Source organism: Hyperoodon ampullatus, assembly GCF_949752795.1.
Source record: "Hyperoodon ampullatus genome assembly, chromosome: 7".
Classification (NCBI taxonomy): Eukaryota; Metazoa; Chordata; class Mammalia; order Artiodactyla; family Ziphiidae; genus Hyperoodon; species Hyperoodon ampullatus.
Window position 1 is genome coordinate 77,340,658 of NC_136920.1, and position 22,782 is coordinate 77,363,439.

General features: G+C 50.4%; 1 protein-coding gene and 1 pseudogene across 2 annotated transcripts in view; both read left to right on the forward strand.

Moving 5' to 3' along the window:
* LOC307055613 (centrosomal protein of 78 kDa-like) overlaps window positions 1–22,782 on the forward strand; it is a 591,539-nt pseudogene that overhangs the window by 543,383 nt on the left and 25,374 nt on the right. The window contains exons 4-5 of the transcript in view: window positions 20,841–20,913; window positions 21,970–22,079. The product of the transcript in view is annotated as a centrosomal protein of 78 kDa-like (transcript). The remainder of the gene's footprint in view (window positions 1–20,840; window positions 20,914–21,969; window positions 22,080–22,782) is intronic.
* On the forward strand, window positions 4,643–20,638 carry LOC307055437 (BCL-6 corepressor-like). Its single transcript, XM_079707670.1, has 7 exons — window positions 4,643–4,766; window positions 5,418–5,471; window positions 5,943–6,129; window positions 11,750–11,995; window positions 13,249–13,430; window positions 13,679–13,912; window positions 20,148–20,638. Exons 2-7 carry the CDS (start codon window positions 5,418–5,420, stop codon window positions 20,154–20,156), a joined length of 912 nt encoding a protein of 303 aa, XP_079563796.1. The 5' UTR covers window positions 4,643–4,766; the 3' UTR covers window positions 20,157–20,638.

A 22,782-nucleotide genomic window follows, 5' to 3' on the forward strand; every position in this document is an offset into this window, starting at 1 on the left:
TTAGAATTTCTCCTGGCTTCAAGGTCAAAAAGAAAAAGACACAAGAGCAGCTTTGCAAATTCACTGGGGGTCTTGCCTTTCCAGTGCTTTTCATTTTTATGCCCTGTGATTTTGGGGAAAGCAGGAGCCTTTTACTGTCGATTCTGGGTTACCCAACTGGGTAAGAGATAGTCTAGATAATGCAAATTTAGAGTTCAATATCAAATCATTTCCACTTAGCTTTGGAGTCATCTGAAAATTTGGATTTAAATGTTGAGTGGGTCTTATGTTCTTGGAATTGTCATTAGAAACCAGATACAGGAGTTACTGGTTGAGATCATACATGGTTATGTCCAGGTTATTGGACTTAACCATGCTGGTCACTGACCAGCTTTATCTCCCATTGAAAACGAGTAGACTGGCATTCTGGATTCTATGTCAGTCTCTTATGAGCTTGGTTGGCATTACTGAAAAAATAAAAGTTGTGGATCCGCAAACCCATAGACTATATAGGCTATGTTCCCCTGCAGAATTCTAACTACATGGCCACCTTATCTTCCTAACATCAAGTGGGAGCGGTCTGGCCGGTCCATCTCGTTCTCTTGATCTTGAGTCCTCTGCAAAAGACAGCCCCCTTTTCTGCACCAGCACGTACGTCACAGCCCTGAAGAAAGTGTAGACATCTGAGATACGTTAACAGTGGGGGAGGGCTGATATCCCGTGAACAGACACATAAATGCCTGTTAGACCTGGAAATTGAAAACCAGAGAGGCGGGGCCACACTGGTCTTGGCCCAGGCCACCAGCCACTGGTGTCCCCAGCAAAATGTTCCCAATGTGGGAGTTTGAGGAAGCAGGGAAAGGCAGGTGGTGTGAGTTTATTAGGACTTGAGGCCCTCAGCCTCGCACTGAGGCAAGCTGAACCCCCAGAGCGTGCTTCCTGCCCTCCTATGGGCTGCTACTCCTAAAGGTACTTGGTTTCAACAGTTATTTGTGCATCAGATTAAAGACTGAAGGGAGAGGGAACAGCAAGCCTAAATTCTTCATATCATACGCCACCTCCCTTTCTCTTCTTATTATATAAGCAATTCATGTGAAAAACAAATAAGGCAAGCAAAACAAAACAAAATTACCTGAAATCTTGCTATCCAAAAGCTACCATTAGTATTTTGGTGTATACTTGTTCCAGATTTTTCTTTATTTTCAACCCTTCATTAAGGCCATTGTAGTCTTGATAGATGATGCTGGCACAAGCACTTGAGATGAGGCTCCTCTTTTTAAAATACTGTATTTGCATTTGGCTTAATTTGTCTCAGGCCCTGCCTTGCCTGGTCCCCAGCGTGGTGTTTTCTGCTGCAGTCTCTGTAAATTGGAGTTGGGGTGATGGGGCGGTCAGGCAGGGCTGTGTGTATCTGTGTCTGTATGAGGGAGGGCGGGCACACTTTCCAGTGTTTCTGGGCAACAAGCAGGCACTCACTGCAGTTTCCTATCCCTCAGGCCTGGGCTGTGGAGACAGGGGAAGTACCAGGAAGGGGTGGACGACCCCGACGCAGCTAAATGGAAGGCCCAGCTCCGCTGTGCGCTCAACAAGAGCAGGGAATTCAACCTGATGTACGACGGCACCAAGGAGGTGCCCATGAACCCAGTGAAGATATATCAAGTGTGTGACATCCCCCAGCCCCAGGGCTCTATCATTAACCCAGGTGAGGCCCCAGCTGCTGGGGAGAAGGTGGACAGTGTGCCAGGTTCCGGGCCGGACCCTTAAAGCGATAGTCGACTTGAAAGTCGCCTCGCTTACAAAGTTGAAGACTGGTAAATAAAGCAAGAAATGCTGTCCCTAGAAAGAACCCAGAGAACAAAAGATATAAACTCAGCACTGTCTTCCTGCCCACCCAGTGGAACAGTAAAGCATTAGAAAGAAGAGGGGGTATTGAGTTCTATAAAAAATAACTTCTCTTGGGACTCAACACTGAGAAGAGAGGCCAGGTAGTTTAGAAGAAGGAGGGCTTAAAACTTAGAAGGTCTGAGTTATAAACCTCGGTCTTTCCATTTCACTACTTGTGGGACATTGAATCAAGTCATTCAACGTTTTGAGCCTCAGCTTCTTCCACTATAAAATCTGGGTTCTCATCTTTCCTGCGTATTTCAAAGGCTGTTCTAAGAATCAATTGACGTGACATTATGAAGGCTGTTAAGTTCTCTTTATAAATGATGGGTAAGTGATCATTTAATTTGTATGGTATTTTTCCTAGGAGAATACCACCTGATCCCTATATTTACTCAATGTTTAGCCAGTTCCGACTAAGAGCCAGATAATTTAGACTTGACCTCCAGTGAATCTAGTGAGGCTCTGCCATGAGGGAAGGGTCTGTCTTGACAGTAAGCTTATAAAGGAGAGAAGCTGTGCTCCTTGGGTCCTTAGAAGGGATGCGAATGTGTAGCAAGGGGTTTAGAGTAGGAATTAAAAGATTTCTAGGAGAAGGGAGTAGGGTCTGCAGCTCCTGGATAGGGGAGGGGATGAGAGCTTGCACTGGGGCTCCGTAGGAGGAGCTGGGAGTGGGGTGAACACCCTTGGTTCCCACTCTTTGGCATTGGGGGTGCACACTGAACCCAAGGAACCTGTGTGCTGGCAGTGCCTAGCTTGAACAGTGGGTCAGCTGCAGGGATGACAGTGCAACGTGAGCGCCTCACTTTTGACCTTTGTGTGTGTGTGTGTGTGTTTCTCAGGTAGGATCCACTGGATCTGCTCCTTGGGATGAGAAAGATAATGATGTGGATGAAGAAGATGAGGAAGATGAGCTGGACCAGTCACAGCACCACGTTCCCATCCAGGTCACCTTCCCCTTCCTGAACATCAATGGTGAGTGGGGTGGGGGGTGGGACAGAGGCATGGAGAGGATGTAAGGGGCTTTGATTTTGCAAGCGTTGACACCATATCCACCATTGCACTGGGAGCAGCGACCAGGCCCTGGGGCCAGGCTGCCAGTCTGTTAGCAAGTAGGAGTCATAGGCAAAGGAACTCCACAGGCATAGTTATCCCAGTGGGGTGGCTTCTAGGCAGAGAGAGCATCTTCTGAATCTTATGTGATAATTCAGAGAAATTAAAAAATTAAATTCATTCTCAGTCCCGCATACAAATACACAAGCTGTTACAAATTTTGCTGATTTCCTTCAGGCCAAGTGCAGGGATCATTTTCGTGAATTGTAGGCAAACTCTTCTGCTATTTCCCACGGTACAAATTTTCTGTCACTGCCTTAACAGCCTCTGCTAAGGCTGTATCATGGGAAACTTGTGGCTCTACAGCTCTTAATACTAGGCTCTGATAAAATTTCTCTACTAGAGACTTTTATCTTTTTTAAATTTATTTATCTATTTATTTATTTTTTGTGGTACGCGGGCCTCTCACTGTTGTGGCCTCTCCCATGGCGGAGCACAGGCTCCAGACGCGCAGGCTCGGCGGCCATGGCTCACGGGCCCAGCCGCTCCGCGGAATGTGGGATCTTCCCGGACCGGGGCACGAACCCGTGTCCCCTGCATCGGCAGGCGGACTCTCAACCACTGCGCCACCAGGGAAGCCCTATCTTTTTTTTAAATTGACTTTTTGGATTCAGCTTCCCGGGAAAGATGAGTTTAGAGGTTGGAGGGTCACTGTGAGACAGAGCAGGTCCTGCGTCTCCCATTGCACATTCTGAGGACGCTCAGACACAAGGTGAAGTGCTCTTCCACAGCATCTTCACTTGAACTGTTCACTGACATGCTCCTAGTCATATGACTTGCATTCAGTTGAGTAGCTTTTCACTACAGATTTCTAAGTTCCATCTGGCTGCTAGGGTCAAATGAGATACTTTTGCCACCTAGAAAATTTAGTGTATCCAGATGATTCCTGTAGGATTTTGGAGTACCCTTCCCTAGGTGATGCCCCTTCTTTTGAGAATCAGGAAATGACTCTTATCTGTCTACTTGCCCTCCTTCACTTACCCTGTCATTTATAACCTTGCAACCAAGTGATGAGTAAAGACAACGATCATAGAGCTCTCTCAGGTTAATATCGCCACAGCTACATTCCCACTTGGTGCAATTTTAAGATTTGGACATTTGGAAATGTGAGATCCTTTCCCAAATCTTTGGCTCACTCATTCTGTTATTCTCACCACTTAAAAGGATGCAACCCATTTCCAGGATCATGATTTCCCTTTTTTTTTTTTTCATGTTTTTTTAAAGCTAATATTGTGTGTCCTTACGTTATGGGCCACCTTGGATCCTTTATGGAAACATGTGAACATATATTAAAAATAAAAAAGTAAAATGTGGCCCTACAGCCACACCGGGATTTCATTGCCCTGAGAGAGGAGTTGGGGCGCATGAGTGACTTCCACGAAGCCTATACTTTCAAACAGGCTCCGGGCCAGCCAGTTTCCGGCTTAAGCAAGGAGAATGTTCCAGCGGTAACCAACAAGGAGAACCTGGCGACGCCGGTCTCGACTCCATTCCTGGAGCCGACCCTGGGGAGCGACGGCTCTGCGGTCACTTTCGGGAAAACCCAAGAGGATCCGAAACCATTTTGCGTGGGCAGTGCCCCACCGAGTGTGGACGTCACCCCCACCTACACCAAAGACGGAGCTGACGAGGCAGGATGAACCGATGGCAAAGTTCTGAACCCGAAGCCATCTAAGCTGGCAAAGAGAATCGCAAACTCCGCTGGTTACGTGGGTGACCGGTTCAAGTGTGTCGCTACCGGACTGTACGCAGACTCCAGTCAGCTCGGCCGGGAGCAGCGGGCATTGCAGGTGAGCCCCCCGCAACCCGAATTTCAGGAGCCTGACCAGTTGTCAGGTTTTTTTAATGTGTGAAGAGGAGGGGGCCGGGGGTATGATAGGGCAGGACACCGGGCTGATTTGGTTAATGAAGCTTAGGATAATTTAAATGTTTGAAATGTGTCCAGTAAGGGGACGTAAGTGGATACTTTAAGTTATTCTGTAGATTTTAAGCGAACTCCACTCGAATGCTGATAACGGAAGTTTTAATTATTGCGAAGGATGTCTAAAAGACTGCATGACATTTACCTATCAATCGCTTTGATTTCTCTGCCGTTACTGTACGTTAACAAATACACCTAAAAGCGCTGCTTAGAATGCCTTACGTGATACTTGGTGGAGGTGTGTAGCGGCCGCATGTCTGTGAGATTCGTGCAATTTTTTTTTTCCACCCAAAAAACAAACAAACAAACAAAACAAAAACACAAACCTTGCTTAAAGGGATAGAGTATGTATTTAACTTGCTAGTGAATGATAGATGTTGTATAGGAATTTCCTTAAGATATTTTACTTTTAATTAAAAGACAAATTGTTTTGCAGTGTTAAGAAAAAAATTGGTTTATGCTTATAAAAATGGATGAAGTTATCTAAATGATCCATTGAGTGCCCATTTTAATTACATAGATGGAAGGATTACAAGAGGACAGTATTTTATGTCTACCCGCTGCTTACTGTGAGGTCAGTTCTTCACATTTTTATTGCTAGAATCTTCCATAAACCTTTTGAGTTAAATTTCATTTCCAAATATACAAAGGGAAGTTTGTGGGCCATGGTCGTCTTTATTCATTGTGCATTTGTTTCCTTTTCTGTTGTGTTTTTGTTTCGCTTTCTTTGCGTTGTGTTTTTGTTTTGTTTTATTTACCTTCGAAAGAGAATGTCTGTCTCTATGCCACAGTGTATGTATGGCTATACATACACACCACATATATCTCTACATACATATGGCTTTACGAATAAAGAGTGTGTGACTAGTTACACATAGACACTCTTACGTTTTTATCGTTCAATTTTAAAATACCTCAGTTGTATCATAAATTGTGGTTGGTTTTGGGCAAACTTTTCTTTGAAGATACTTTCCTTTAAGGTAAGGGCAGTGAAATAGCTTTGGTGGTAAGGTGTGTCTTTTTTCCATCTCCGTTCTCTTTGTAGCGTGCAGTGATGTGCTTCTCAGAGTTGGAGATGAAAGAGCGAGAAGGTGGCCACCCCACGACCAAAGACTCCGAGGTGCGCAAATTCAGCCCCGCTGACTGGGAAAGGCTGAAAGGAAGTCAGGACAAAAAGCCAAAGTCGGTCGCCCTGGAGGAGGCCATTGCCGACCAGAAGGACAGTGAGAGATGTAAGTGAACCCAGGCGGCTCGCGTGTGGTACCACGTCGGTGGGAACGGGGCGGTTCCGCTCCCAGTGCCGAGGGAGGTGAGAGGAAACAATACGCTTCCGACGGCCCAGCGTCTGGGTGCTGGCTGTTCGGAGAACGGGCTGCTCTGGCCACCCTTCCCAGCTGTGGATTGCAAGGCTGGTTGTCCTTTTGAGCGTTGCGGCATCCAGGAGTGAAGCACCTATGAAATGTTGTTTCCTGGCACGCATCTCCTTTTTCCGGAGAAATGCTAGTCCTGTAGTTAGTAATAGTCTGATACAGTAGAGCAGAGGAATGGCAGTGCAAGACCTCCAGCGTAGCAGGTATGTGTTCTGTTTTGTAGCAGGTACGGATACGGGTTTTTGGTAGCAGGGGAATGACACTTGCAGCCAGAGCCAGACCCTCCAGACTGACAGTCTCCTGTGGGAGGGAGTGGAGAGTACTCGGATTCTCCCTCCAAAGGCAGAGGTTTCGTTCAAATGAGATGAGGGCTGATGAAGGCACCAGAAAGATGAGCATAATTATTTTCTGTGGCAGGCTTGTTTGCAGTCATTAGGAGTTGACAGCACGCTCCAAGGGCGTGGGATAAACGAGGGCGTTCTTCCTACCAGACGGGGTGTATTATGTTTTGGAGGCCAAATTGGAGAGAAAGCTAGTGTTTGCCTCGAGTCACACTCTGCGGTCCCATCAGCTGCTCCCCCACTGGGGTTGACTTCGGGCTTTGCCCTCGAGACTTCCTGGGCTAATGAGATGTGTTGGCAGCAAGTGGAGGTCTTTCTCCCGCTTTCTTCAGTGTGCGTGCTTGTGGCCTGCAGCCTGCTCCGGACCCCAGAAACCTCACCGGTGATGGTGAGTGAGGGCACCTAGGTGAGCGTCGAGGACAGGGTGGGCGTGAAATCCTCCTGAGACGGGACAGTCGGGGGTGGTGGACACGTTTGGGAGGCCCAGGCCCTTGGACCCAGTCGTAGGGTCGGCGTTCGCCCGCACGCTTAGGTCGTGGGTGCCTGATGCAGTTCGGGAAAATTGTGGTCAGCAACAGCGTGTGCTTCTCTCTGCTGCTTGGAGCACTGCCCTCCCCCAGCTCATCTTTGGGGTCAGACAAAGGCCTGTGGCCAGGGTTCTGGGTAAGCCACACCGGGACCGGTGTGTCCTACGTGGCTCCCGTAGAAGGGGATTTCTGGGGCTAGTCAGCGGCGGCCTTACCCGAGGGATGGGGCTCTTGAGGTGCCTGGAGTAGACGATTCCGAGCTCCTCCCCCTCGGGATTGGAATGAAAAACGGAGGGTCCAGGCCACCCTGGAGTGAAGCAGCAAGAAGGCCTCCCTCCTTGCCTGTGCTCACAGCGGACACGCAGCCCTTACCCTCCTGAGTGGCCTCATAACTCAGCTCCTGGGGAAGTTTCTCAGAGAGATGTGATAAAAGTGGGCAAGGCCAAGTTCACGGGGACGCACTTTTCTGAGGAGGGGATCTGCCTGTTGTGGGTGGACGGTGAGGGAGGCTGGAGGAAGGGAGCGGGCAGTTAACCGGCCTCGAGTCTTCTCGCCCTTTTCTCCAGCAACGTGGCCAAACCCAGGGTGGCCGCTGCCCTTCACGTCTCAGTGGCCTCACCCGCCCTTCTTCCCAGAGACGTTTGTGTGCGTCCTTCCCAGTCTTTCCTGCTGAGCGTGGAGACGAGAACTCGGTGTGGCTGATGGGGAGCAGGGCCTGAGCCCCAGATGATTCCGAAAGCCCCCTCCCCCCACCGCCTGCCTCCCATCTCAGACCGACCGACGGGTCTCTTCCTGGAGCACCCGGGACATGGCCCAGTGAGCCATGAATCGCCACCATGGGAGGGCAGGAGAAGGGTTGGGGAAGGTGAGGGGCTCCGTTTGAAAGATTGGGGCAACGGAGGTGGGTTCCCCATCCACCCTCTGTCTTGTAGAGACGTGGGGTTTGTAAATAGCTGGTCAGGAAAGGTGACCTGAAGGGGCCACTGTTCTTACTGCGGCCTCCACATCCAAGGCACAGCAGGTGTTCATTCCATTCAGCTGGATATGAATGGGCCTTCTTGTTCTTGGGCCATCATGTCTTGAGCTGATACGGGCTCAGGTCCTTCTCATGGGTGTCGGTGTGGCCGAGAGCCGAGCTGTGAGCACATGGGAGCTGGGGCGGGGATTTGGGGCGGGCAGGGGTCACAGAGAGGGTCCAGGACGCCATCAAGATGCCTTCCCCCTTCTGAGGCAGCCCCTACCCATGGAGGGCCCAGGAGCTTCTAAGGTGGTGGGTGCTGTTTGCGCGGCCCTGGTTGTCCTGGTGCGGGTGCATCTTGTTGCTAGGGGCTTGTTTAAAAAAAGGAATTAACTTGGGCCTCCCTGGTGGCGCAGTGGTTGAGAGTCCGCCTGCCGATGCAGGGGATACGGGTTCGTGCCCCGGTCTGGGAGGATCCCATATGCCGCGGAGCGGCTGGGCCCGTGAGCCATGGCCGCTGAGCCTGCGCGTCCGGAGCCTGTGCTCCGCAACGGGAGAGGCCACGACAGTGAGAGGCCCGCGTACCACAAAAAAAAAAAAAAAAAAAAAAAAAAAAAAAAAAAAAAAAAAAAAAAAGGAATTAACTTGAAAACACAGTGGCCGAGATACTCATTTATTCTTTATGATCACATGGGTGGCTGAGTGAAATTTTTATTTTGGAAGTTCACCAAATGAGTTTGGAGTTTCCTCAGACTTGGAAGTTCATCACTAGGAACCCTCAGTGGCATTTGAAGATGGGGTGGGGCAAGGAGGCATTGGTCCCTTCCTTCTCAAACTTGGAGTAACCATCTCCCTTGCCAACCACTTGGCTGGGACAGGCCTAGGACCTGCTCAGTGGCAGTGCCTGGCCAGGAGCTGGAGGAAGCCTCAGTCGAGGGGCTTCATGAAACTTCTTTGCTCAGGGAACTTCTCTTCCAGCTGAGCACCTGCACGTTTGTAAACTACTTTGGAACAGAGATCCCCTGCACTCCTTGTGTAGCGGGTGTAACTTTTAACAAGGTTAGCGCTGACTGGAGGTGCTATTATAGTTAAGCTACAGAGAAGGGGATTTTAATCCTGGGGAGCCTTCCAGCGACTCAGAACCCTCTCACCTTGTTTAGGCCTCACTGGGCATGGCTCAACAGTGGTGAGGGTGCTTTGTTGCCACAGTGACTTGTAAATGTTGCTGTGGTGATGCTTCTGTGAGGTGATGCTATGGTACAACCATAATGAATTTGGGATATATGTGCTGTGAGTCATAGGACCATGCTGCAGGGACCACGTTCACATCTTGCTTAGACTGGGTGACCAAGGGCACATGGCTTCCCACTTTTAGAAGGGCCAAAAGTAGCAATGATGGCAAAGCCTGATGGTTAGGATCCCTGTGTATCTATTTATCTCCCCATCTCCTTTGCCCTCAAGGGTAATCCTCCTGTGGGTCGTGGTTAGAACAGTCTTTGAGAAGCTCCAAGTGACACGCAGCCTCCACCCCATAGCTGGTGGCCATGGGTATCTTGGGCAGTCGGGGTGGGTGTCCTTCAGGGTTATTACTGGCCTGGGTAAGGTCACACTAGCGTAAGGTCTTGGGGGGCCTTAGCTGAGGGGAATTGAGATCTTTGCCCTAAAAGGCTCCGGGGTTGGGGGAAGGGTGGATGGACCTAGTTTGGAAAAAGAAACTTTCAAATTGGACATGGGGGTTCTTAAGGTAGCCCTTCCATTCCTCCACGGATCCCCTCCCACGGAGCTTTTAGGGAAGGCTGATTGGACCAGATTGGACCAGAGAAGTCCAATGGTGTAACCAGCAGGGCTCACCTCTTAAAATTTCCTACATTTCAGGCCTGAGATTCAGGCTGGTCTGAAAGTCTCGGCATCTTTTGGTTAAAGGGATTTTTCCAGCCTTTCTCTGTGCTGAGCCCGGCCTGTGATTATGAAGCCCACCCTGGAGGGAGGCTAGCAGTAACATTCCCACTTTACAAGTGAAGGGGGCCGAGTTGTAAAGCGGCACCATTCCTGCCCGAGTATTTAAGAGGGTCACAGAGCAGCCGGAGTGAGAGTTGCAGCACGCCGTCTTCACCGGGCCTGCGGTAGCCTGGGCTGCATCACCCGTAAGCACAGGCCAGGAGTTTGGGGAGACCCTCGCGGTTGGGGTGATTCCACCATTCCGGCAAGAGTAGATGGGGATCTGTCCCACCTTGGGATACCCTTGGAGAAAAGCTAAGTGTGTTCCACCATTGAGAACACAGGTCAGGCTAGCCCAGGCCAGGGTGAGGTTCATCCCCACAACTGACTGCCATTAAATGCTGGGAATGCCCCCAGGAGAGGCTGATCAGGGGACCAGCCGGCTGGGCAGAAGCGGGAGTGATACTTGAAGTGGTCTAGGGAGAGGAGGAGGAATGCGAGCAGCATGTGAGGGGTGTGTCCATTATTTCATCTAGAAAAACGGGCTGTGGGAGCTTAGCTCAGGTGTTAATGAAATACCAAACTCATACACCCACCCCCACCCCCGGCCAGTGATGGACACAGGGTCATCTTCGGGGAACTCTTTAACAGCACAGTGATCATTATGGAATTATTTGTGTGTTAGAAACAATGTGACTAGCAAAGCAGTTGAACTGTTTCTTTGGCTAGAGCAAAAGTGAGGAGTGATGTTAGGCTGGGGTGATTGGAGGAAAAGCCCCAAGTGGATGCTAGATTGAGCAGAGGGGGCAGGAGCAACACAGGCGGAGCTGGGGTGTGAGCAGTTCAGCCCTGCCCGCCGCCCCCCCACCCCACCCCCATGAAGGGGGTTGGAGTCTTGTCTTTGAAATGTCCTTAGATGCTTGTTGCCTGGGAAGGAAGGCGTGGAGACGTGCCAGGTGGGTGACTGGTGTCACTGAGGGCCTTCTTCCTAGACAGGAAATAGGAGCAGCCCCTCGATGGCAGTGAAATGCTTTTCCCCCCACAGGTGTGGAAAGAGGACAGACGGACTTGTAGCAATCTGGTTGAGTTCTTTGAAATTGCCCTTGACCCTTGTGTGTGCACCAGGAAGCCTTTCCTTTCCCTTTGCCAGGCTCCTCTTGCCTTGGTCTCCCCAGCTTCCCAGCCTCCCACCATTCTTTCCCTACCCTTGTTCTTCACCCTCGCCCCTGCTGACCCAAGTGAACATTGGTGCCATGTCTGTGTAGATGGCAGTTGGGGGCTACTTGGTCTCTTGATGACATCAGCCTTTTTTGTTGACTAGCAGCTGTTTCCATAGTCATTTGTAGCTCCGCCCTGATTGGTTGGATCTTACTGTGAGGTCACTCACCCCCCCTTTAAAAGTAAGCCACCTTGGAGAGTTAAGCAGTTAGGCAGTTATCTCACATGCCTGTAGAGGGATGGTGTAGATGCCTCACCTTGACCCTTGAAGGATGGATTGTGAGTGGGCTACACGCCTCATTTTCTGCTTTCTTTCCTGGTTGTGTTCAGCTGTCCTTCCTTTGGGACGTCTTTCTGAGGGTTTTGTGCTTCCAGCGTGTGAGGCCCCTGGTCTCCAAAGGGGGGTGGTCTGTTGGTAGCAGATTGCCTTGGGCATGGGGGTCCTGCCTGTTCCTGGTGACCTTTGTTCCCTCCTTTCCGGGTTGTCTCCCCTCCCCTAGGGGAGTGTTATGATGGAAGCAAACCTGACCCCTTCGAAGCCCCAGAAGACAGTGATCTTCCTGAGGACATGGACACGGAGCCCCCCAGAGAGTCCCCCGCCGAGCAGGCGGCCCCGGACGCGTCACGCAGCCCCACCCTCCGGCTGAACAGAAAGCGCAAGGTGTCTGGCGATAGGAACCACACTGAGACCACTGTGCTCCCGGAGGACTCTCTGCTGAAAGCCAAGCGGAGACGGGTCTCCAAAGGTGAGCTCGGTTTCGCTTCGGGCCCGCAGGGCACCCTACGGAAGTCCTGGAGCGGAGCAGTGGAAAGTTCCAGTCCCACCCTGGAGCCCTGGGGGGAGCCACTCACACCTCCCCACCCCCCACCCCCATCCCACCCCCCACCCCCCCAAAGCCAGGTGCCGGGGCTGGAGCCCAAAGGTGGCCAAAGGCAAATAGGCCCCCTCCCGAGACTTGGTGACAAGTTCCAGCCAACACAGTGACCACACCCCTCCCCTCCCCCACCCCTGTTAGTGATGTGTAAGACAGTTCGTTCCCCGCCCCGGGGGGCTTCTTCATTAATTTGTAGTTATTTCTCCGTTAGCTGACTGGCCTGAGAGGGAAATGACAAACAGTTCCTCTAACCGCTTAGAAGAGCCACATTATAGTGAGCTGACCAACCTGAGGTGTTCATTGAATTAACAGGGCTCCATCCCAGAAAGCAGCGCCGCTTGCTGCACCTTAGAGAACGGCGGGAGCAGAGAGCAAACCTGGCCGGCAGGGCAGGAAGGAAGTGACCCAGGCGGTTCAGCCTGCGGTCACCCCCCAGGGCAATAGCATCTCCGAAGAGAAACCTGGCAGGAAAAGGGCAGAGGCCAAAAGCAACAGCAGCTGGTTGGAGGAGTCCCTTAAATGCAGTGACAATGAACAAGGTCCGCACGGGGCGGGGGGCGCTCCTGGAGGGTGGATCACCCGCCCTCTGTGGGAAACGGCCCTGGAGGGGACCTGAGCGCCATCCAAGTTGACAAGAGTAGCGTGTGGCGAGCCGGGAGTTTTCTTCATGAGGTCCTTTCAGCCTGCACACTTCCTTATGGAATGGACAGTGAGGCGGGAGCTCGACTTCCTGGGCTGCTCCTCATCACCCAGCCCGCGGCTGGGCAGCAAGGGAAGTCTTGGGTGACCCCGGGCGCTTGTCAGTGCCCTCATTCCAGCCTCAGGCTCTCTGTCCCCAGTCGCCCTGTCCCGAGCACCCAGGCCCCCCACGGGTGGGGACGGGAGCGCACGAAGGGCTGGCTTCTGCCCTCTCTTGCGGCCCTTTGAAGCGACTTGCCATTTGGCGTTTCGTGGGTTAGCCTGTTTGCCGGTTGAATGTGGGATAATTAAAATATTAGTGCTTTGAAAACATAATTGGTATATCTTTAAAAACTGAAGCTGCTCCAACGATCAGTGCTAACAATGGGCTTTTCTTTCCTCACCGGCTACAACTGTGTAACGCCCGCTTCTTCTCCCCCTGACAGATGTGCTGTGCATGGACGAAGAAATGGATCGGCAGCCTTCGCTCCTGCCGCAGAAATACACCGACAACAGCGAGAAACCCTCCGGGAAGCGACCGTGCAAAACCAAGCATTTGATCCCTCAGGAGCCCAGGCGGGGCTTGCCGCTGCCAGGGGACTCCTACGTGGACAATGCGGATGGCAAGGTACCTCTTGCCCCTGGCTCTCCCCCGCCCCCCGGGCCTGTGCAGGCACATCCCGCCTGCCTACTTCTCTGCTTCTGGGGACAAAGCTTTCCTTTTCCTGAACCCCTCCCCCCAAAACGTCACTGCCCCTTCCTAGGGGACCTGTCTCCTGGGTGGTGGTGAAGTTTCCAGCTAGTAAAAATGCAACCCCTTCCTCGCGCCCCACCTCCCCCAGACAGAGAGGAGGAAAAGTGCTTTCCTCCACTCAGGAGCGGCCTGAGCCCAGTTCCGACTATGATCTTTCGCCGGCCAAGCAGGACCAGAAGCCCTTGGACCGTTTGCAGCAATTGTTACCATCTTCCCAGGCCTCGCAGCGGACATGCTCAAGCTCCCCTCCAGAGACCACCCAGTCCCGCCCGATGCCACCGGAAGCGCGGAGACTTATTGTCAATAAGAACGCGGGCGAGACCCTCCTACAGCAGGCCTCCCGGCTTGGCTACGAGGTGAGCATCCTTGTGGGTGCCCCGGATCAGGATCTGCCGGCTGCTGCTCCTTGGGTGGGGGACACACTGGCTGGGGATGGGGTTGGGTCTCAGAGCCCAGCCCCCTCCACGTGGAGGGCTGGGCTGGGTGTTCCAGCAGGGTGTTTGCGTTGGTCCCGCTCACACTGCGGGCTCTTTGGTGGCTTGTTCAGTCGTGGTGTGAAAAGAAAGGCAGGCCTCTCTGATGTTCCGTTCCCGTTCAGGCAGGTAGGCTGCTTTGGCCAGTCCGGCTCACTTATCTCTGATATAAAATCTGACCTAACCCAGGGCTTGGCGACCAGGGGAATTTTATTGAGCCCTTTTGGATTCTGAATAGCAAGAAGGAGAGTAGTTATAAGCTCTAATAAGTTGTGCTGTTTGGGGCAGAGTGATGCCCCTGTGGGGTAGCGGGTGGGAAGTGTCTGTGCAGAGTAGGGGTGGGAGTGGGGCAGACCTGAGCAGTCTCTTTCTGAGAGGGCGCGGGAGCCGAGGGCTGATGGGCGGGGAGCAGGGCTTGAGCCTTGCCCAAAACTCCCTGTCCACACTGCTGTATCCCAAGCCAGCACGGCTGATGACAGTGATAGCCTCTATTGCTAGAGCAACATAGAAAGATAGCTGATGTCTGCCTAAGCCCGTGTGATCTGTAGTAACTCCTTTCACCCTTTTAACATCTTCACTTGGGAGTGACGAGTACTAGCCGACTCTCGGATGCGGAAACTGAGCCTCAGATGGGTTAGCTGATACCCGTACAGGTAGCGATCCAGCAGTGCTCCACAGCCCACCACGCTCCTCAGCAAGACTGGCTCACACTGGAATTGCCCTTTTTACAGTTCAAAACCTCTGTGAGACAGATGACTCTCCATGCCCTGTGCAGTTCCCCCACCATACTTGTCAGTAGCAATTGTGATGTAATAGCCCACAGGGCAAAGGCATTTTTCTGTGCTGGCATCAGCCCTCTGGGAGTTGAATGGTGACAGTAAAACGCGGTGCAGCAGGCTGAGCGTGGAGGTGTGGCTGAGCACTGGGGTGGCAGGACCCAGGCTGGCCCGGAGCCCTGGCGCCCACACCCTCAGCCAGCTCTGTGCCCCTGTCCCCCGTCTCCTGTCGTGTCCCCCCACCCCGGTCCATAGTGCCGTGAGCCCTTGGAAGTGTGCCTGCCTTGGCCCTAAGGCATGACTGTGGGTGGGAAGTTGGAAGCAGTAGGGCTATGCTTAGTTTGGGGGTGTTTTGTTGCTGTTGTTGTGGGTTGAATGTGCTGTTGTTTATATCTACACGTCTCTTGGAGACCTCTCCATTAGCTAGAGAGCACTTTCTGGGAGTTAGCGCAGTTACTTGCAGGTGAAGTCCAAGGAGCACCCAGTTGGTTTCCCAAGAGCTGAGAGCGGGCGCCTAGGAGGACAGAGCAGATGTTGCACATGGTGTTGAGCTAGACCCCCCGTGGTTGAGAAGATAGTCTCCTTGCTTCCAGCAAACGCTGGAGGTGGGGGGGAGACCCCTAACCCCAACTTTTGGGTTAGGGTTGAGAAAGTAGACTCCCGCTTCCAGCAAATGCTGGAGATGAGGGGACGGGGTGCTGCTGCACCCGCCGTGGAGGGCGGGGCTCCGAGCCCCACCTGTGAACTTGGCATCATTTCCAGCAGCCTCCCTTTGGGACCAGAGACGTCAAAAGACCCTCGTTGGTCCTGTAAGACAGTTTCCATTTTGGTTTGGTGGCTCTGAGGCCTGGACCAAGGGGCACTTGATCCATACTTTTTTAGGCTACCTGGCCTTTGATTGCACAGGAAGCCTTGGGAATGTTTACGGTGGGATTTGTTTTTTTCTTCAAATGTAAATTTCAATATGTAGATTCCACAGATCACCAGTGTTGATGCTGAACATTGTGACAAGTAGATGAACGCTTTCAACTTTGAATCCAACTTTCTGGGATTTCTCTGGGCAGAATGTTAAATGTTGGGATGATGGGGCCCAGTTGGGAGATGTGGCAGCTTAAACCTTTTAAAATTGAAGGACAGTTTGCTTAACCAGATAAGGGTGTGGTTTGGGAGGGTTTTCCTGAAGTTTTGTCTTCAGCATTCTTGGTTATTTTCTTCTGCTTAGCCAAAGATACCATGTGCAGTATAAAGGCTGTCTGAGCTTTATGTCATGATAATCTGGTTCTGGAAGTTTAGAAACACACTCTGGCTTCAGATCCGCGTTAAATGGATCACTTGGTGGCCAAAGACCTCAAACCTTTCCCTCCTGGGAAAAAGGCTTCTATTTCTTAGGCTAAAATGCCAGTGTGCAAGCACATGCTTGTGCCTTTAGCGGTGATGGTTAAATTTTCTATGAATTGAATAAGTCATGTTTTTTAAAAAGTTAATGAGGCATTTAATTAACTAACAACGGCGGGCTTATGGCCTTTATGGTTACATTTTGCGGGTAATGGCATTCGGCTTATAGCCGCTGAACAGAGAGCTGTCCGACAAAAGCAGTTTGACTTTGCTTGGGAATGGCTGGGCTGCCCTTCAGACACTCCCGTTTATTTCTAGCGGAGAAAAGAAACCAAGGAATGTGTTGCGTCGACAGACTCGCCCCGCCTCTTCACCTTTCAGTTAGAGAAAGTGTTGGTGGCGACGGTTGCCATCCATTTAGAGGCCATCACCCTCCTAGCTAGGAGAGTGTAGTTAGCCCACTTGACCCCCAACAGAGAAGGCCTGTGGGATGCTCGTCACAGCTGGATTGCATCCCTCTAACTGGGGCCCTCTTGGGCCTTTTGAATCTTCCCAGCTGACCAGGTACCAAAGACCTGAGTTATAGGTCTAGTACTTCATGTTAATTGAACTTGCGGTTTAATACCTCTGGGCCTCAGTTTCCAAGTGTGGAATGAGGATAGTACTACCTTCCTTTCCTGCTATCTCCTGGGTTCCTGTGGGTGACAGAAGACGTCCTCATCTGGGGAAATGAGAAGCACTGTGTAAATAGTGGGATCAACGTGGTTGAGTTAGGACAGCCCGTGGCAAAAAGTCTGACCTGGCCTTGGGGCTACTGCTGCCTTTGCTGCCATCTTCCAGGAGAAGAGAGTTGACTTACCCACCAGCTTGGACGGCCTTTCATTTCTAGGTACCCTTGAATCTGCCCTAGTAGTGATGAAGGTTTCCAGGTGAAGGCCATGATTGTCACAGCAAATAAACCCTGGGTTGAGTAAATTGATGTGTGCACAGCAGTTGGTGGCGTTCAGAACTGATCCCGGAGCCACGTGACAGGGCCTCTCCCTGGCTGGGGCACACAACTCATTAGCTTGCAGCCGTCCACTCAAGTCTGGCTAGTGAGGGCCTGCTAAAAGAGCAGCAGCTTCATGCGGTATCCTGGATACCAGGGCTCGGGGCAGGTGGCCTGGGAGCCCAGAGGCTTGTGGGCTTTCTGGCAGGTTGGGATGTAAACGGAGAAACGCATTCGTGGGCGTGCCTTTTCTCTTCCTCCTCTTGTTTTGGAAGGGAGCTGCTGCAGTGACCTGAAGTAACAGGGCACCGATGGCCAGGTTTACCAGCATGCCCCATTGGGTTCACGTGGTAAGCAAATGGAACATTCTAGTTCGCTCCCAAGTGAGTGGTCACCTTCTTTTTTTTTTTGCGGTACGCGGGCTTCTCACTGCTGTGGCCTCTCCCGTTGCGGAGCACAGGCTCCGGACGCGCAGGCTCAGCGGCCATGGCTCACGGGCCCAGCCGCTCCGCGGCATGTGGGATCTTCCCAGACCGGAGCACGAACCTGCGTCCCCTGCATCGGAAGGCGGACTCGCAACCACTGCGCCACCAGGGAAGCCCGAGTGGTCACCTTTGATTGGCGTGTCCTCCAAAGGGCATAAAAGGTTTTACAGAACCCATCTCGCACTTATGGGTGGCTAGAATGACCCCCGTTTTAGGTTTAACAGATGAGTTACCTGAGAGATGTCACAAGGAGGCCTGTTCTGACCCCATCCCATCCCCCCTTACCCAGCAGACCATGTGTTGGGCCACGTGCACGTTCTGCCTACTCCCAGCTCTCAGAACCTGACGGCTCTCTGCTGGGCACGACTTACCCAGTATAAACAGTGTAACGTGTTTTCTGGTGGCAAATGCTTTCGATGTGTCTGAAAACTTTCTTAAGGTAATAAAACATTGAATAAATTCCTGCTCTGCTTACTGGGAGTGGTTCATATTAATATTTTAACAAGCCAAAGAAATAAGGTTAATAACAGTGATTCTAATGCACAGTGTTGACACAGAACATCTTCGGGTGGGGTGGGGTGAACGTTTTATTTGATTCTTGAAATGTGGAGGTTGCAGCCGGTGGTGTATCAGGTTCCTGTCATTAACTTGAGTAAATATGAAAATTTTAGACTGATTCTGCCCTGAGAGGGTGGAGTGAGGCAAAATAGAGGGTGGGGTTATTGGAGGCATTTTGTGTCGTTCCTCGAGGATGGAGGGAGAGAGCTTCTCTTTAACTCTACTTAACGTACAGACAAGAGCATCTGAGGCCCAGGTTCTGATTTGGGGTCTTAACAAGGGGCGCGAGGATGTAGCTGACCTGGGTGTCCCTGCTTCTCTAAGCTGGGGAATGTTCTCCGGCTGATTTAAGATCTCTTTAAGTGTTGGTCATCCATACTTTTATCTAAACTTGTGTTATCGTCCACTGCCACCGACTGAACAGACCCATCAAGTGAGAATGGTCTGTGCTTGGCAATGTGTCATCTAAGATGTTAGCAGCCGTGACACCTCTGTATTGGTCATGTCGGCCCCTGGGCTGAGGGCTTTCATCGCTATCCGAATGCGTCCTCTCAGCAGCCCTGTGGAAGCTTGGAGAAGTTCAAGGGTAACTTGCCCATGGCCAGGCCACTGGTGCAGCAGAGCCTTAGACAACACTGTCTGCATCTCCAAGCCCTTCTCACGCACTCTCGCCCCCCACCAGGATGCCGGCCGCCTGCCCGTGCCGTGGTGGGCTTTTGGCCCCAAGGGCTCCCCAGCCAACTGCCCTCATTGGAACACACCCCTAGAGCCCAAAGGACACGGGAGTCAGCGACTGCAATTGCACAGTTTCAGTCACTAAACTCTTGGGGAAGGGATCCTCCCCAAACGGCTACCATAGGGGCCTTCCAAGGCGCCTGAGGTCCACGGGACGATACTGATGTGTACCCTCTTCTCGTATAAGATTAGAGAAAGCCGTATGTGGCACCTGGGATCTTATGTGTCTTCAGATTTGCTTAGATCGAGTCTTGTCCCCACGGTCGGGCCACTGTGCCCCATGACCAACCCTTCGGAGTGAACACATCAGGAGACCTTGCTCTGCTGTGTGTTGACCCTGGTGCTTAAGGAGTAGCATCCTCCTTGGACTCTGAGGCTGGGAATGTGTCTGCCTTTGTGGTGACATTCTATTCGGGATAGAGATCATAAAGCGTGGCAGGGTATCAGGAAGGATTGTACCACCTCCCTTCTCGAAAAAGCCTCACTCCCGGCAGCATTGAGGGGCGGGTTGGAGGTGTGGGAAAGGAAAGGAAAGCCAGGTGACCTCGAGTGTTTCTCATGCTCTCTCCGTGAGGGCCGGAGGAGAGGAGAGGTCAAAGAGGTGTTTGCCATCTCCCTTGGGTTGGCATACAGACTGGTTTTCCCCAGTGACTAGAACGGGGTGCACTTACTTGGAGAGGGGTGACCTGAGTTGTGACCAGAGCCAAGGCAGCACTGGGGTGGCCTGCAGCGAGGCTCGTTCAGGGGCGCTGCTCCTGCTTTTGTCTAAGTTGGCTGATCCGCCCTAGGTGGTCTCTTAACACATGCACATGAGTCCAGAGTTTCCCCGCTAGAAGTAGATCTTCCGGGCTTCCCTGGTGGCACAGTGGTTAAGAATCCGCCTGCCAGTTCAGGGGACACAGGTTCGAGCCCTGGTGTAGGAAGATCCCACATGCCACGGAGCAACTAAGCCCGTGCGCCACAGCTACTGAGCCTGCGCTCTAGAGCCCGCGAGCCACAACTAGAGAAAGCCCGTGCGCAGCAACAGGCCCAGCGCAGCCAAAAATAAATAAATAAATAAAATTTAAAAAAAAGAAGAAGAAGAAGTAGATCTTCTAAGGACAGTGAGAAGTGGGGTGGGGGTGGGGTAATCAAAGTGGAAGTAGCAGGCCCTTTCACCGCCAGGAGACGGGTAGTTCATAGTTGGGAGCGCCTCTAATTTTGCCGGAAACTCAAACCACACTGTCCTTTCTCTGGTGTAGGCCTCGTAACTGGCTGTTGCTCTCAGACCTGCTCAAGAAACTGCAAATGTCCTCCTGCATATTCCGCTGCAATTTCCCAAATGTGGAAATTGTCACCATCGCGGAGGCCGAGTTCTGCCGGCAAGTGTCAGCAAGTCTCTTATTCTCTTGCCCCAAAGACCTGGAGTCCTTTAATCCAGAAAGTAAGGAGCTCTTAGATCTGGTGGAGTTCACGAACGAGCTTCAGACTCTGCTGGGCTCATCCGTGGAGTGGATCCTCCCCAGAGACCTGGACTCAGACGACGACTGGTGAGCTCGCCGGGGCCCGCCGTGTACAGTGTGTCATGGTGTTAATCCTTGTACATATGTGTCATAATACGACTTTCTGTAAAGAAAGGACACTATGAGACACGACTCCAGTCGGAAGGACTTCAAAACATGTTTTTTTCTTTTTAAAATTTTAAGTCAGTTTTTATGAAGTTGTTAATAAAGTTTCTTTACTTTTCAATGTACACATGCTTTGGAATATGTTTGTTTTTACTCGGAACAATTGTTTCTTTTCTTTTTTAAGGATAAAAAAAAAAAAAGGCAAAGGAGCGCCACACTTTGACTTAATTTCATACAAAGCTCCGACGACAGAGGCCATAACTGTTGAGAGTTGCTTTTGGGGCAAATTAAACCAGTAAACTTTTAAACTCTTCCTCCATATTAAAGGGATTGAATAAATTGGCCACTTTGGTGCACCTGTGTCCTGCGAATTGTCCAGTTGGAGATGGAGGTTTAGAAAGTGAGTTTCAGTCTTGTTTAAGTCTCTTCCCATCAGACTGGTCTCGTGATTTCCTACACACCATGTTACTTCCTGTCTACCTTTCCTTGGTGGTGTTCATGCCTGGATTGTCTCCTGTACCTGCTCAAACCTTGGTCCATTCTCATTTGTACCATGGAAGTTTGTCATGCTGGATACTGTCAGAACTAATTTTACTTAAGTTTGCGTTAAGGTGCAAAGCACACGTTTTGTATATTTTCTGTTTTTTGTGTTTGTCTATATTTTATGGTTTCGCTTCAAGAAATATTATGGGACGGGAAATAGCAAGATGTAAAGAGCAAAAAAGTCATCATTCTCTTTAAATTGTTAGAACATCTATCTGCAATCATAATTATGATGCACTGTGGTATGTGTTAAAATAGTAAATACATGTAACGTCCCGTAGGAGCAGCAAACTCAGTGGTGTTGGTGAGGGTGTGTCATGGAAGTAATCACAAAGCAGGTGACTGTTGGTTGGGGTCCTGAAATATTAGTGTGCCTTCCCTGTGTCCAGTAGTGGTCTGGAGGGGTCAGGAAGCCTGCCTTTGAATTTGAGGGAACAGAGGGTTTGAGGTCCTCTCTCTTCTATTGCTCTAGTACACTGCATAGCAGCAGTATGCTGGGTTTATAGTTGACGTTTAACTCGCTGATTGATCATTAAGATTGGGATGTATCTTTGGAAATGAAAATAGGAAGAATCGTATGCTTTTTCTTTTTTTTCTTTTTTTCCCTATATCTGAAAAGGTATGTAGTACTTTGCTGAGTGGTTGGGAATAAAGTTTGCAGTATTCAGTGTATTCAGTTTTAGTATCTAAATAGAATTAAACTGTTGCTGTAAACTGGAATAGTACTTTGCTACTGACAAGTTTTAGAATGCATCTGTTCGTCAATTACCTGTTTGGGAAGATTGTAGTTAATGATTTTGAGAATGTGGCTATAAACCTCCAACTGACTCAAGAAAAGCAAATAAGTCAAGATTGACAAATGTATAGGCTCTTCATCTTATTGCGTGTGGGGTTTTTTTTTTTTTCCTTTTAGTTATTTGTCAAGGTATAAAGAATTCTATCACACTTAAGACAAGTTAAGTAAACGTCACGGGGTGAATTCTGACATGGCATGGAGCACATCACATGGCCTAGATCTTAAAGGTGATTTTATGTTTAAACTTTCATGAAAACATATGTGATTGAAACACATTAATATATTGATACAGAAGGCAGTTAATTTTTGTCTTTTTTTTGTGTGTGTGTGGTACTGTTGTGGCCTCTCCCGTTGCGGAGCACAGGCTCTGGACGCGCAGGCTCAGCGGCCATGGCTCACGGGCCCAGCCGCTCCGCGGCATGTGGGATCTTCCCGGACTGGGGCACGAACCCATGTCCCCTGCATTGTCAGGCGGACTCTCAACCACTGCGCCACCAGGGAAGCCCTAATTTTTGTCTTTTGATACATGTGAGCGCAGCTTTCATTTTGCTGAAAGAATATGACCAGTTTTCAGTTTGGGATTCTACCATTTAGTAAAGATAGTCCACTTAATTTTAGAAATAAGAGATTTAATATATAATACCTAATAATACTTTTATGTATGTTTTTTTACTGAAAACTTTTATTGTAATACTGTGAAGAAACTATGCCATTCTAGTCTTCAAGACTTAAATGAATCAAGTGTTTATTAGCTGTTGTAGTTTTTAAACTAATAAAAGTCAGTACATCAGCAATTTGTAAATACAGTTTTTAAAATAATGCCTTAACAACTTTACAGTGGTTATAATGACTGTATTTAGGCCTAAAGTTAGTTAATAATTTGACATGAAGGCTTTTTAATAGTTTGATGGTGCAGATCAGGGATAGGTA